A 16,010-nucleotide genomic window follows, 5' to 3' on the forward strand; every position below is an offset into this window, starting at 1 on the left:
TCGGCGGCAGCCATCTTTTATTCCTTTCGGAACGGGGCAACCTGCGGCTATTCAGAAGAAAATTCAATTTTGTTCGGCATATCAATGCATCTTTAACGCGTACACGTCACTTTGACGCAGCGAATTGTTGCGGTTTTGTGACATCGCGTGATAGGCAGGGGAAGTGGCCGCATCCCGAAAACTTTGTACCAATAGCGGAGGGCTAGTGGCGAAAAGGCGTCGAATCAGAAATAACTTTTTCTTTTGTTCGGTCAAATCATGCATAATCGGCGTGTACACGTCATATCAGATGGGGAGTTATCGCGGTTTTCGTGACGTCGCGTGATAGACAGGTGAAGCGGGGGTGGTCCAAAAATGTTTTTGACCTATCGCGGAGGGCCGATTGCAGAAACAGAATAGGAAATTTTGGAATAGTCTTACGTTATAGTGCCCCTGGCGCGAAGCCACGCTGCATGTCTAAATTCGCGCATAATCCGCACCCCATGTTTACTGGTAAAATTTCAGAATTTCTTGGTGCGGCTTGAACGCTCAAAGGTACATTACTACTGTGGCGCTGTAAATACGACAGAGTACAGAAACACCGCAGGACATGGCCTTTATTGTCACTCCCACTACGACGTCCATTCACTGAAGCCGCGTCAGGCTGATGGAGGGTGGTGTTAAATCCTGACGTTAAGTCCTGAAGCCACGGATCTGTTTTTCAGGTTTCCACGGAGGTCTTCTGTGCCGCGCTTTCGATGGTATGTACCTGTGATGCCTCGCTCTCCTGGCGTAGTTTGTTCTCTTCGTTACCGGGCTGGCGCAAACTGCTGCGTTGCTTTCCCTTCGGTCCGGCGCCACGCACGGTCTTGGAGGGGTGTTTCGGAATCGGCCGTTCGCCAGCTCTTTGCCTCAAGGGTGGACCTGCGTCGTGCGTGGAGAGCTCGTCGCTGCCGGTGAAAGAGGAGCCAGGGCCGCGCACCACGGCTGCCTCCAGGCTGGTGTTGCCCAAGTCTGCAGCGCCGAAGCGGTCCCCGAGAAGCGCAGCAGTGATGTTCGTGACGTTGCCGATGTCGTCGATGTCCATGGCGCTACCGGCATCGTGAGCTTCCTTTGCCTTAAGCGTGGCTTCCCTTAGCACATACGTCAGAGCGACCAGCGCTGCCACAACGAATGTGACTACGACGGCAGTCATCTGAACGATCCACAGCGCGGTCCTGCGACACCAAGAACGACGTTATTTAACGACACGTTACCGCGTCCTTTATGCCAGAGAGAACAAAAGTGCATGTTTGCCCAATTAACAGCTAGCCAGCGCATAACAGTGCGCGGATTAACACACGTGGCACGAGTAATTGGCCGCAGTGCGACAACAATCGACTCGCGCCTGCCTGCCTGAAGTTGGGTATTGTTACACCTGCCAACTTTCCCAAATTTTTCATATATAAAGCGCACAATTTTGGCTCGCACGTTCTACGATTTTACGAATCTTTCGTCAGGTATTACGAAAAATAGATTCTGTTCGCGGTGAAGCTTTCAACTCGTCAAAGGATGGGGGCGGTGCAAGATTGTAGCATGTGCATGCAAAGAAACAAATTGTGATACATATCTGTGGCGCCCTTGTGGCCTCCGAGGAAGGGCATTCGCCATATCTAAGAGGTTATGTTTCGTGTAAGTTTATTCAAAGTGACGAAATCGGAAACAGCAATGTCGCTTAAGAAGTTATCTAAATACCTACTATATAGCTTCCCGTTAAATAAAGAGCATACGTATCCCACGAAGACGTGTGTGCCCAAAGTCAACTCAGGAAATGCATGTTACTCCTTGTTGCTAATTTTGAAAGCAGAATTTTAATTTAGAGATTAGCAAACAAAGCTAGCAACAAAGCAAACAAAACGAAACTAACAAACAAAGCGCTTATTCACTAACTATTTTTCTTCTATCTTCACATCTAACGATGGGAAACTACCCCAAATTGACATCACCGTTAACAGCACACTAAGCCCCCTCACCGTCACGGAGGCCGGAGTACTGAACCTTCTCCTAAATCTGGACACAAAAAAAGGGCCAGGCCCGGATAAAATACCCAACGCTTTCTTAAAACGATACGCAGAATGGATGACGAAGTACCTTTGTATAATATTTAACAAATCATTATCATCATCTGTTCTTCCACAGGATTGGAAATCTGCAAAAGTTGTCCCAATACATAAGTCAGGCTGCAAAGACGACCCGTCCAACTTTCGGCCGATTTCGCTTACGAGTACCGTGTGCAAACTTCTAGAACACATCATACTAAAACATATAACCGTTTTCTTAGAAAAGGAGAGTATCATATCACCATATCAAAATGGCTTTCGCAGAGGCCTTTCTACAATCACTCAACTACTGAACTAACCCACGACATATTTAATATCGACCAACACAGACAAACAGACCTCATCCTACTCGACTTCTCGAATGCATTTGATCGGGTATCACACAAAAAGCTCATAAGGAAACTTGAGATTACATTAGGTACAGGCCCCATAATTGACTGGATTTGCGACTATCTTACTAACCGTACCCAGTTTGTGGAAGTGAACGGACAGATTTCCCAGACAGCCCGGGTAACATCAGGAGTCCCCCAAGGAAGCGTTCTGGCTCCCCTTTTATTTCTAATTTTTATTAATGACCTACCCGCCAAAATCACAGGAAACATTAGGCTATTTGCAGACGACTGCATTGTTTATCGAAATATTAACTCACATGATGACCACATAACATTAAACAACGACTTGAAAGCTGTGTCTAACTGGTGTGCCCACTGGCAGATGACCATCAATACTAAGAAATCTGCTGTTCTTTCAATCACCAAAAAAAAAAAAAAAGTAACTCGAGCTTTATGTATACCGTTAATGACGTGCCACTAATACGAGTTCATGAACACAAGTACCTCGGATTAACGTTAACACATGACTTCAGATGGAACTCCCATATAAATAACGTTACAGCAACTGCAATGAAACGCCTTTTCTTTCTTGGAAGACATCTCCGACTAGCACCACCCGATACAAAACTTCCGGCTTACAAAACTTTCGTCAGGTCAGTCCTTGAGTACGCACATGTTATCTGGTTCCCATACACTAAACAACTAATTAAAAAACTAGAAGGTGTACAAAGGAAAGCTCTACGGTATATATACAATAAACATAATTTAACAGACTCGCCCACCGAACCACCTAAAAAAGCCGGAATCCTAACAGTACAAAACCGAGCTGTACTAGCCCGTTCTAAACTTGTGTACCAGCTCTTACACAACAAGCTTAATATTGATATCTCTAGATACATCTCCAGAAATGAAATACGGCCAACGCGGCATAAAAATACACAAACACTCAATTAGCATTCTTTTCATACCGATTGCTTTAAGAATTCGTTCTTTCCTTTAGCGTTAAGATAGTGGAATAAACTGAGTGAATCCATTAGTAACAGCCCCTCATTAGATACATTTGCTAAATCAATGAAAGAACATCTCCTTGCCTTACAGCTCTGACTTACATACTCAGGTCTGTTACCGATCTTCATAGCTAACACCTTAATCTATCAGTGTTCTTTTTGTATGATGCATCATACGCATGACTGCATCCTGTTTGTCATGTTCATTAGGTATTTTATATCACATGTGTTTTCAGATGTTTTTCGTTCTTTTTTGTTCTTTTTCTTGTTTGGTTTCTTGTTTTCTCAGATTCTTCTTGTTATAGTATATTGTACCCAAATATTGCATTTGTGATGAACTACTTAATTCTTTTGTTTAGCGAAACCAAAACCTTTGCAATAACACACTTATGATTATATAATGTACTTATATTCTTTGTTCGCAAATATTACCATATGTACTTGCCCTTCCTGTTATAATCCCATGAGGGATTGACAGTATGTGAAATAAATAAATAAATAAATAAATAAATAAATAAATAAATAAATAAATAAATAAATAAATAAATAAATATTTTCACAAATAATTGCCGATTTTTTTTTTACTGTCGAAATAATAATCTTGGGCAAACTGAAAGCACAGAATGGTCTACAGACGCTATCTCTTTACCGAATACGTACGTGAACGCCACTGCGCGCGGTCGCCGCGATGGAGTCTCCCGAAGCAGCTTCTTACGTGAAAGGTAGGCAAACGCTGTGGGCAAACTATATGAAATATGTTCTTATAGTGGGCTGTCCGTATAACTAAATGGAGTATAACAGAATGAGGCCTCAATGCAGCGATCGCACGGGTTCGCGGTGACCGACTGCGCGCCTGTATCCACGTACGCGCACAATGTTCCCCTTTCGCTTCTAGCGCGTTTTCGCATCGTGCCCTGAGCTTTAGGCAGCAGCATATGAGCATTTTACAGCACACAAGCAACCAGTGTTGCGTGGAAAGTATCAGAGCTGTTCAAAAATAATTTCGCTATAACTACGGACTTCGACACCTACCAGGGCGACTTGGGATGTCCCGTCGCTACGATTGAATCTTTTTTTTTCTAGGGTCTTGAACGTTTAAATAGCATTATTTCTCAAGTTGCCTCGCACTGTATGTTTATCGGTCGTCTCAGCGAGCAATTATCCGCTGCTTCGTTTATTTAATCCAGTACATTTCATTGTTTGGTGCTACCAAAGCGTGAGCATATGTCATGCCTCTTTCTATGTGCTTTTTATGGTTCCATTTCCATTCCAGTGAACTTTCCAGTATCTAGCATCAACACATTCATAGACCAAAGCGTCATGACATTAGCCGGGCAGCGCGGGCGAGCGTCTCAGTGCGCGCTTTCGGCTACTCACCGAGCATCGCAGCCCCGACGCCGTATAAGAAATCTTCCTCGCGTCTGTGCTTGCTGCACACTCGAGTTGTAGCCGATGGCTCTCTGCCGGTTCTAAGTTTCGCGAGCCAAGCTTCACGCAGCTTCTTGTCCTGCGGCTACGTGTGAATAAGGCTGACACCGGGCTCCGTTGCATACGTCCGGCACTGCGGCACCGAGCAGTAGCCTACCATGCTGCACGCCTCCAAAGGCGGCCACTACCAATTATAGTGCTTTCAAATGTTTTCAAGCAGACACCCAAGGCGGGAAAGCCTCGACACTTAATGAGAACCGCAGCGCAGGTGGGACTTTAAACTTTCGTTTTCAGCTCGCTTCGGCGCTTCCGAAGCAGCTGACGCGGCCGCTGTGCCCACGTGATCCCTCCTGTCACGTCACGCGGACGGTGGCGCCAGCTTTTCCAGTGGTGGAGCTCGCTCAGAATAGCTTCTTGACATCCGTGACCCCTCGCAAAAGCATTGCAGAAATTGCAGCGCTTACCTTTCTACTAACGTGCAAGTTCAGAGGGAAGCTAGATAAAATGGAAGAGAGGCGGGGAGGGGGGGGGGGGGAGGCAGAGAATGGGTAGAACCGGCGAAGTAGCGAAACAAGTCAAAAGAGCCATGCCACTCTTCGCTCGCAGCTCCCATACAAGAGGGGGGTGATAGGGAAAGGTGACGTGAGGACACAACAACGGTTGCGGGCAAGCACGGTACGGTACGTTTCTGCTATTTCTGAAAATAAATACCAGGCAAATATGTCTAGCGGACAACTTACGCAGGGCGTGCAGAAGCAGAGCCGCATTAAAGCACACCGTAGGGCCTACGCGACATTACGGAGGCGGTCACATGTCAAATCAACACTTTTGTACCTGCCGCGGTAGCCTTGTGGCTACGGCATTGCTTGAGGTCGCGGGTTTGATCCCTACCACGGCAGCCCCGTTTCGACAGGGGCAAAATAGAAAACGCTCGTGCACTTAGATTTAGGGACACCTTAAAGAACACCACGGTGTCAATTATTCTGGAGTCGGCCACTACGGCTCACCTCATGATCCGATTGTTGTTTTGGCACGTACAGCCCCATAATTCAACTAAAGTTTGCAACGATTCGATGTGCCATGTGAGGCAATGAATATGCTCAACCCTCTTAGAGGTTATGAAGTATGGCGCACAGCAACGGCTGAAGCAAACACGTCCCCCTGTGTGTTCTGTGTGCTGCGCACACATGCAGCAGTGGTGCAGGCAAGGTAACGTTTAACGTCAACTCACAACTCTCGTGTTGGACTAAACGTTGAAGAAATTAAGCATTTGCCGTCAATATCACCGATAATTATCGTCACTCAAGCAAACAGCACAGAAAGCTTCGCTTACTACTATTCCCACAGCGCATGGGATCCGCATAATTTTTCTTCTTTTTCTTTCTTCTGTCTCGGACTTTCATCATGTTAATAAACTCGAGAAGCGCTTGCTGTCAAGCTAGTTTGTACGCACTGTTAAAGGGCCCCTCAGTAGGCCACACAGCAAACTTGGATTATACGCTGGAAGGTGTTACGTATTCTATAGGGAGCTTCCTGTCGCAAAAAAAATTTTCAAATCGTGCCCCTTAATAGCCGAGATAGAAATATTTCAGTGCCGCGAACCCATGATTTCAGGAGGCGAGCTCCACTGCCAAGCGAGACACTCTCCACTCGCCCCGTCTAGCCTCCACTAGCGAAATTCCTTCCCTGCGTTCCCCCATACTGGATCAAGGTTTGGGTACGGGTTAGTTGGTATTCCATATCAGTAGTCACAGCGCATACATAGACGAGGGACAAAAAGGACGACGAAGACAAGCGCTGTCTTCGTCGTCGTTTTTGTCCCTCGTCTATGTATGCGCTGTAAGTGACGATTGATCCCATATTGGACCTCGAGGATCGCGTGACGCATAGGTCACGGGCCCCGCCTTCATTTTTTCCCTCGCTTTCTTGCGGCAAGGCGCACTTCCGCTGACGGTATCGCGCGCGAGCTGTTGTGAGTGTCTCGTTTCGCGCAGCGCACGATTTTGCGCGCTGTGCACGAGGACACCTGACTAGCGGTATAAGTCAGTGTTACACGAATTCTGAGGCAGACACAAGCAGATCACAGCGCATGATCCCGCGCTAGAACACGGTAGAAAATGACATCGTTTCGGTGTCTGCTTGCGCGCGACTGCACGACGTGGTAACAAACAGACGAAGCAGAAGTAAACGTCTCTCTTGCTTCGGTGCGAAGTCAAACACACGCAGACATTCGGTTTGTGTGTTAAATTATTTCTCTAAGCTTTAATTCGACTATTTGAGCAACATATTACACAAATAACAGATGTTGCCTTGAATAATTCTTGAAGTCATGTGTCACCACGAGTGACGTCCCAGCACAAACACGTGTACGTAGGCGCACTAGCACGTGTACGTCATCCTCCGGCTTGGAGCGCGGCGGCCACGAGGAGAAGGGAGAATGGCGTTCGGCTTGAAATTTCAGGTCTTTCCGCGGCGCGTAGCGATGTAATACTTTGCAGAAACGATCGTTATCAAGCATTGTATATTCTGCACTCGCGGAAACGAGTGCAGAAACTTGTGCGCTGCGCGAAACGAGACAATCAACAGCTCGCGCTCGACGCCGTCAGCGGAAGCGCGCCGTGCCGCAAAAAATCGAGGGAAAAAATGAAGGCGGGGCCCGTGACCTATGCGTCACGCGATCCTCGAGTCCGGCATGGGGGAACGCAGGGAAGGAATTTCGCTTGCGGATGCTAGACGGGGCGAGTGGAGAGAGCGTCTCGCTTGGCAGTGGAGCTCGCCTCCTGAAATCATGGGTTCGCGGCACTGAAATATTTCTATCTCGGCTATTAATGAGCCGATTTAAAAATTTTTTTGCGGCAGAAAGCTACCTAGAGGATACGTAACCACTTCCAGCGTATAACCGAAAGTTGCTGTTTCGCCTGGTGAGGGGCCCTTTAAGAATAAAAACCGGGTCAAAACTGGACAAGAAAGGAAGGCTTACAGAACGCTTATTTGCGCACCGCAAAATATATCAAGTATGGGGTGCTTTCCCAGGGAAGGTAGGAAACCGTCACAGCAAACAGGTGGGAGGGCAGGTAGGTGAATGGCTTCGAAGTCCACACAGAAACAGAAATATAGCAATGGTAGGGGCCGCGTCGCCGTTCAACAACCCGGTGAATGTTGAGAAGTGAGTGCAACAGTCACTAACGGAATAGAATTTTAAGGAGAGTGGGATGACTTCTCTGGACAGCGCCACTTCCGAGATATTAATTTTCGAAGTGTTCGACGAAATGCATTGACGTTCCAGTTACTTTTTAAAGAAACCGCTGCTTTATACATTAAAGCACAAAAGTAACTGAACGCCAATACATTTCGACGGACACCTTGAATTAATATTTCAGAACTGGTGCTGCCCAAAGAATTCGTTCCAAGTGGATACGCCGTGCGAACTCAGCGACTATAATTCGTAGTTGAAATACGTGGCGTAAAGTAATTAAATAAAAAGTTAATTAGCATAGCATATTTACGTTACTTATTCAAGTGAACATTTTGATTTCTGGTAGTAGTAATGGCTGCCTCATCGAGTAAATTAGGTCAAGGGTTAGAATTGTGATATCTACCATAGGCAATCTCAAACATTTGGTGCAACTAAACAAAACACCCTATATATATATATATATATATATATATATATATATATATATATATATATATATATATATATATATATATATATATATATATATATATATATATATATATATATATAATATATATATATATAGAGAGAGAGAGAGAGAGAGAGGGGAGGGGGAGGAGTTGTCGGCGGAGACCCCCACCCCCGTCCCCCCCGATATACATTTCTGGCTGCGCCACTGAATTGCAGAGAGCACTTGCGAGCGAAAACCTTTGCGAATCCGAGCCATGCAGGTTCACAAATTAGTGCCATATTTCACAGCAGTGTATAATACTATATTTGCCGTTGCCCGCTTTGACGTCTGAATTTATGAAGTTCACAGTATGTATTATCTGTTTTTATTGTCAAGTTGTAAACTTAATTTTTATTTTTACAGTTAAAGGCCCGATTAAGAAATTCTGTGGAGATTCAGTGGTAAATGCTCGAGAAATGCGCTAACATCACGTCAGACTTCTTTGAGGTCCCGGATCTATATCTAAAGTGCGTTCGCCACACTGCATAGTTGTTCAGGAACTCAATGGACACACGTTCTGCCTCTTCGAGGAGCGAAGTGCAACTGACGATGGCCCGGAGCAGACGACCGTTAGTGGCATATACCGGCTTCCCACACATTACACTTTCTTCCCTACTTTGACACGCCTAATTCTAACGCATTACAACTCTGATGTAGCTCGGTGTTCTTTTAAATGCAACAAAGTCGGTTCCGCGGATGCCTAGCGACTTCTCCGCTCCCGCGTGTCGAGAGCAGCTCCCCAGGTGCAGCTGCAGTCTTACTTGCATCTTAGCACGCATCACGATCGCTACAAGAGCGACTCGAGAACATAGACTAGTCATAGCGAAAATTATTAGCCAAGGAACGTTGGTCGGTCAACCACGAACAATGCTTACGAACTGAGGGCTTTGTAAATTCGCCCCCAGTTTCTAGAGCGGCACGAATACAGCAATTTTCCGCGTTTCACTGCTGAGAGGGTTAGTTTTCTGCTTATAGATTACTGCTCGTGCTGTATACGAAGGCCTCTAATATTTGTTGAATCGAAAAAATGTTACACCTATTCTTCTTACTTTCCTTTTTCAGGAATTCGATTTTAACCGAAAAGGGTCACTGAAAAGCAAAATTGCCAGAGAGCTAAGACAGCGATCGTCTTTTAGCTACAAGCCGACATGCGCTCCAATACAAGGAGCTTGATGCCCAAGAAATTTGTGCAGCCATTTTGCCTATAACTGCTACAAATACGGGAAGCGGGGAGGAGGGAGGGTACGCAGAGGGGTCAGGGTCCTTGCAGACTTCGCTCTGTAGAGGGTGCAATAGTCAAGTTCGCTAATGTGAACCCGAAGTCTTATCTACCTTGTCATAGCTCTATGCCTGCATAATGGTACCAATAAAGTCTCATTCTATTCTTTGCTTGAATATCAAATGCGCTCTATTTAATTGTTGCTTAGTCGTTGTGCCCTTGCTGTCGACTTCTCGAAAACTGCTATTCTGCGTATATTGGACACAACCGCAGTGCTGAGAGCAGGGTGTGTAGTGATACGGCGCAGTTCAGTGTCTGCAAAATTAGTGAACTAGATATTCACCGAAATCCCCAAAAAAGGCAAAAGGTAAAAAAGAAAGAAGAAAAAGTAGGAAAAGTAATTTTATGCTGAAAATAAAAACCGAAAAACAAAGAACGCCGAATTTTTGAAAAATAATAATAGAAAACGCTGAACACTAATATTTGTTCAGCGCACTGCATTAAATAGACAGGTCGATCTCTAGACATATTTAATTTAGTCTACTGATTTCTTTATTACACATTTAAGGTATCTATTGCCTTTTTTCTTATCAATCTTCAAACACTGCGCGCAGATTTTGTGGGTTTCGTCATGGTGACGAGTTGCCTTTTCCACTCATCAAAGCCATGGCCGGTGTATAAAGTAAGAATCTCTTTCACTCGATTGTACTCCTTTCTTATCATCCACCATTCACGTGCAGCCGATCCAGGAGATAACGCGGTCGGGCCACATCGCGAGCGCGAAGAACAACGGCAGTGGAATAGAATCGTTATACATTACTCCGGCACATGTTCTCTTCACAGTTGATCCCCTCATGCTCTCGTTTCTTTCAGTCTCGTCGGGTAGCGTGTACTTCTGCGACAAACTAGTACAGCAGGTATAGGACAGCGATATTCTTCTCACCAGTGGTGGAACTTGACGCCGGTGGCCCGGGAGTTCCTCGAGCGCCTGCGGAGCCTCGAGAAAGGGCGGCCCTCGTCCTGCCGCTGCAGTGAAGACCGGGAGTGGCTTCTACGCGGCTGAGTTTTCGATTTTGGCCATGCCGGGCGCCGCCCTCCCTGGAAAGTGACCTCGGACTGCGAACCCGAGGCCTGACCGCTCCATAAGGAACCGCGGGCTTCCGGTTGGGTGAGCGGAACCTCGTCTTCTTCGTCTCCGCCGAATGTAATACGGTCACCGGCCGAAAAGTGGATCTTCGCCTTGTGCTGCGTGCGGAGCATGAACACAAGCAGCTAGGTGACGTGCAGTGTTCTGAACTGGCGCGTTCTCTCGTGTGTGGGTCTCTGCGGGAATGCGCTAAAAAAATGATCGCGACGGGGTGGCGAACGCGAGTCGCGTCGCATATGCGTCTGTCACGGACGTCGCAGATTTGAGAAATCCATGGAAGAAGCCACACCTGTAGTTCAAACGGAACAGCGAGCGGTTGTTTACTTGGGCTTTCTTTTACGAAAAGGATGGGAATGATATTGCTGCTGGCCACACGGAAACTGTCTAGCTTTTTCAAGCTGGCACCTAGCTAAACGGTGGCCAACATCAGAAGGGGTTATACGCCATCAAGACAGGACATATAGCAGAGGATAGGAGGGGGAAACTATCTATACACGTATTTACGAAAGAGTGAAAAATGGCATCGTAAATTATAAAGTTCGCTTGTGACGTGAATCGAAAACCTCACAGGGGTAAAGGAGAGCTATATGTGCGACCGCAGGTGCGAGAACGATCGTCACCCTTCGTATGGTCAGCACGCCGGCCGATGGGTTTTGCGGAAGCTGGTAGAGTGGCGGAGTGCCAGCGCTGATCGGCGAGATTATTGCCACGTTGCATGTAAACGTTACGGGAATGAAGCGACCCGAGTGGCGATTTTTAAACGTGCGTTGCACCCACTTTTCCTCTGTTCGTGCGCTCTGCTGATGAAGACAAGGCCACTGGTTTGATTGCCGGCAAGGACGGCGACATCGCCGCTGCGCACCTTATCCACCGATCAGTGCCGTTGTGGTTAACGAATGAAGCTGTCGACTGCCGCTCCTACAAACTATATGACTATATGCAGTCTGAACCGTGCACTTGCACGCGCACGGAACTTACGCAGGCGCCACTTCCACACGTATATTGCAAATTGACAGTGCTATGCAGATGCCAGCTGTGGAATACATTAGCGCGTATTTAGCCGGCGAGTAAAGCGCGATCGAACAAAGTGTGAATGGTACTTAACTGTACTACACTAACGCTTTTCACTGTAAGAGACTGGCGTTATTTATTTTTTTTTACACCAGGAATGCCATATATTGCACCGTTCTTCTGCCGCAAACGAAAACTACTGATATATCGCTATTATTCGAACCGCTTGAACTGTAGAAATAAACAGAAGAGGAAAGCGAACGTGTTTTTATAAGGGGCGGGGTAGGATCAACGGCGCACATGTGGCTAGCGACGCGGAAGCGTCAGTTGCGTCATTTTGTTACATCAATAAGTCTGTGGTTGTTGGCGGTGGAAGCGGATAGTTCGCCTCTCGTGCGGATAGTTCGCCTTTCGTGAAGTAAAACACGCGAATGAACAGTGAAGAACCTCGGTGTAGAAGGCGAGGCCGCGACGCCACCAGCACGCCAGACTTTGAATGCGTGGAGTTAAGGTCCGTAACACATAGACGGTGTTTCGGCTGACTCGTGCCAAGCTTCGAAAAAATGCACGCATGTGCTACGAGAATGCAACCAACTTAAAGTATATATCGTTTGCTATCCTCTTGAGCAAGCCAGTATTTTCAGTACGAGCTTAAGTAATAATAATATAACTTGATAAATAAATTAAATAAATCATTTATTTATTTAGCGTGCCCAGGAACAACCATGCTCGAGGTCTAAGTGCTGGCGCACACATAGGTAAATAAAGAAAAAACTGCAGGGGAATACAAGTAAAAAAGTAACAATGAATAAAAAGAACAATCTTGAAAACAAGAGTACATACAACAAGGCGCAAGGTGAATGTAAAAAAAAAAGAGAGAAGTGCAATTGAACAATATGTGAAAGTATATGACAACAACGCAAAGCTCGGAAAAGCGAGTTATGAAAAAAAAATTGAGGACGCTTAAGCTTCGCCTTTAAGAGTGTGGAGCGCGATAGCATTCAAAGACCCCTTACTGCTTTTCATGCTTCCCGGCAACTGCAGCTTATGTAACCATAACGTTTACCGGGAAACGCTGGCTGCGAACGCTATGTACGAAGACGAGCTTTCTGTAGAAACGCTGCCTCTTGCGTGGGTCAATCTGCTGTTATTGTTTCGCACTTTTAATATTTCAGTCTGAGAAGAGCTAACATAAAGGACATGCGCTGTTGGTGTTTCTTTCCATTACACTTGTTTGTGGGCTGCCGTTCTCAAAATTCCGAGGAATAACTTGGTAAAAAATGAAATACAAGGTATGAGCAACTTTGGTGGTAGAGAAGTAGTTGGGTATGCGTGGTTAGGAATGTGGTTCAAAATTCTTTTCGCCGAAGCGACGTCCAACGCGGACGCGGGACGGGCTCCTTAACGCTATCGCGTTAAAATAGAAAGATCATGAAAATAAGCGTTATAATGACTCTGTATTCTGTGGACGATTGAGTGAGTGATTGGTAATTGATTGGTGAAAACAGGCAGGAGCATGGAGAGGTCTATGTACTCTGGTGACCTTGCGCGGAATATGCTAAGCGTGATACAACCACCTATAGAAAGAAACAGGCACACAGAGACAGCGCTTCTCTGTCTGTTTCTACGTACTCGTTCAGTCACGATACACATTATATCAGGCCTTCAAACCAACTGCCCGCTAACGTGTTACAACTGAGAAGTGAAGGGCAGGTGAGGTTAATAATAATAAGACCGAAGTCATGAATGGGCCGCAAGGAAAAATGATAGGCACACCCGTAGTCTCCGATACACCGCCATCCGCCGCCAAAACCTCCTCGCCTTTTACGCTGTCTCGACAGGAAAAACGCCGACAGGACTTCAAAAATCGCCATGCGTTATTTGTGGCATATCCCATCGCTCCATTTGCTTCATTGCTTCAACAAACAAGATTCCTCGGCAGAAGTGAAAGCCAAGACCTTTGCTCAGTGCATTCGGTCAGCGCGTAGTACCGGAGCTAATTCATACTGATTTATATACTATTTCAGACAAAGGAGTTGGCCTCGAATACAATTGTATTCATGTTTCTAACACAAACATATACCACGATCGCGAAATTAAAGAAGTTGTTGAACAATTTTGTTAATTACGTACTTGCCGACCCTCACTGTCCGCTAAAGTGCATAAAATATACCTGTGCAAGCAGCATATGCGTAGCTGTAGCATTAAAATTACTACGTAATTGGCTTTGAGGATCCTGTATAAGAAACGAACGACTTCTCGAGGTAGCAAGGGTTCATGCAGCAAGGGTTCTTCGCTTAGAGCTTATTACGGTATGGCTTAGGCTGGTTCGTTATTACTTTCAATCTCTTCGGGTGGCTGGCGAAGCGCTAAACTGAACGAGTATCACTGAACCATCGGTCGACCTGTTTCTTCCCTATACAGCGAATTAAGCTATACAGAGCTATCCGCAAGCGTTTTCAAAGCATGGAAAAGCAAAAAAGTCCTCGCGCCCTGGCCGACGCACACCACACACCCTAAGCTCCACAATTATACGATCTGAGGAACTCCAATTATCTCCTGGTTTGTATTCTGAAAACTTCGATGAACAGCTAATCAGCATATTTCGCCACCGTTTTTCTTTATGGACAAACCACAACGAGATAGCCGTTTGCGAATGTATACGTAGCAAACTCAGCACGTTCACATTCACCAATGACTCGATTTCATGTTTTTTAATGTTAAGGGCCCCGTGTCGCAGAAACTTCGGCGTCGGCGGCATTGTCCGCGAGAGAAAAATCATCCCGAACCACGCATCCCGATCCACGCAGGCATTCCGCGTGGCACAGAGGCATTACTGAACTAATTGAATTATCCAGGTAAAATGCGCAAGAAAAATCGTAAAGTACGACTTACGCTCACCTATAGACATAATAGCGTCGGATTGTAATTCGTATATACGAGAAAACATAATTCTGTTACGCGGAGACTCAAACACAAACCCATTTTCTCTGCCGTTTAACGGTTGGTGCGGCTGTTGACTACCTCCGGGATTGGCCCACGCAAGAGGCCGCGTTTCTACCAGAAAGCCCGCCTTCGTGCATATATAGCGTTCGCCGCTAGTGTTTTCCGGTAAACGTTACGGTTACATAAGCTGTATTTGCCGGGAAGCGTGAGAAGCAGTCAGGGATCTCCGAATGCTACCGCGTTCCACTCAGGCGAGGCTTAAGCGTCCTCCAATTTGTTTAAAAATACAAACATGCCTTTTCAGCTCCCGCGTTCCTATAGCAGGTCATCGACAGAGCGAAGTGTCAGCGGAAGGCAGCATCTTACCATGATGGTCAAGTTGTCCTTGTCTGCTAACCCAGGGAAGATCGCACCCGCAGAGCTCGACGAACGACCGAGAGCGTCTCTGGAGGACCGCGAAGGGATGTGCGCGAGATAAATGCGCGAGGCGCGAGGTTCGCTGCACGCGAGCACCTTCACTTCTTTCAAACGACTCGATTAGCGACTGTAACGCCGCGGCAGGCGCAAATTCAACTGCTGCCGAAATACGACACTCACTGCAAGCAAGGTTTAAAGGGTTTTCTGGTCCATAAAAATGCTACTTGGAAAAAAAGAAAAGGAGAAATAAATTACATTCGTTCTCGTTTTCGGCTATCGCCTAACTAGTGCGTCATTTATACTGCGAGAGAAGTTAATATTTTGCGTGCATGTCGTGCTTATACTGTGCCGCGAAGACAATGATGTCATCATCTTGGACTTTCTGCCGAGCAGCTGCTGTCATTCAACAAAGGCTCACGAACGATACGCGCACCCCATCTCAAGGGTAAAGGGGGGACTCATTAACCAAGTAGTAACTCGGAAAGGGGAGGGGGCGACAGAAGGGGAGGAAAGGTCTCTCGGACCCATAAATGCTTAGACCCCCCTTTGGATTGGCAAGTGGAATGGACCGTCTGAATCGTTCGCGAGCATGTTTAGGCGCATGTTGATAGCAAAAGTCCTTGTATTCGCTTCTTTTTATATTAAAGCAAAGAAAGCAAGCAAGCATATCCGGGGACTTGATACATTTGGACGAACCTCGTGCAATGAAAAACTGTGCACACCAACTTGCTAAGCG

General features: G+C 46.2%; 1 protein-coding gene across 1 annotated transcript; it reads right to left on the reverse strand.

Moving 5' to 3' along the window:
* Window positions 1-570: 570 nt before the first annotated feature.
* Window positions 571-15,469, reverse strand: LOC126543896 (uncharacterized). Its single transcript, XM_050191037.3, has 3 exons — window positions 15,224-15,469; window positions 10,697-10,998; window positions 571-1,196 (listed from the first exon to the last, which is right to left on the reverse strand). Exons 1-3 carry the CDS (start codon window positions 15,224-15,226, stop codon window positions 701-703), a joined length of 801 nt encoding a protein of 266 aa, XP_050046994.1. The 5' UTR covers window positions 15,227-15,469; the 3' UTR covers window positions 571-700.
* Between the last annotated feature and the right edge of the window lie 541 nt (window positions 15,470-16,010).

Source organism: Dermacentor andersoni, chromosome 1 (assembly GCF_023375885.2).
Source record: "Dermacentor andersoni chromosome 1, qqDerAnde1_hic_scaffold, whole genome shotgun sequence".
Classification (NCBI taxonomy): Eukaryota; Metazoa; Arthropoda; class Arachnida; order Ixodida; family Ixodidae; genus Dermacentor; species Dermacentor andersoni.

What these genes read in the sequence shown, in the direction of transcription:
- LOC126543896 (XM_050191037.3), bottom strand. An exon ending in GGCGTCAAGTTCCACCACTG is followed by an intron (nt 1,197 to 10,696) that starts GTGAGAAGAATA and finishes TTGGTGTCGCAG; the next exon opens with GACCGCGCTGTGGATCGTTC.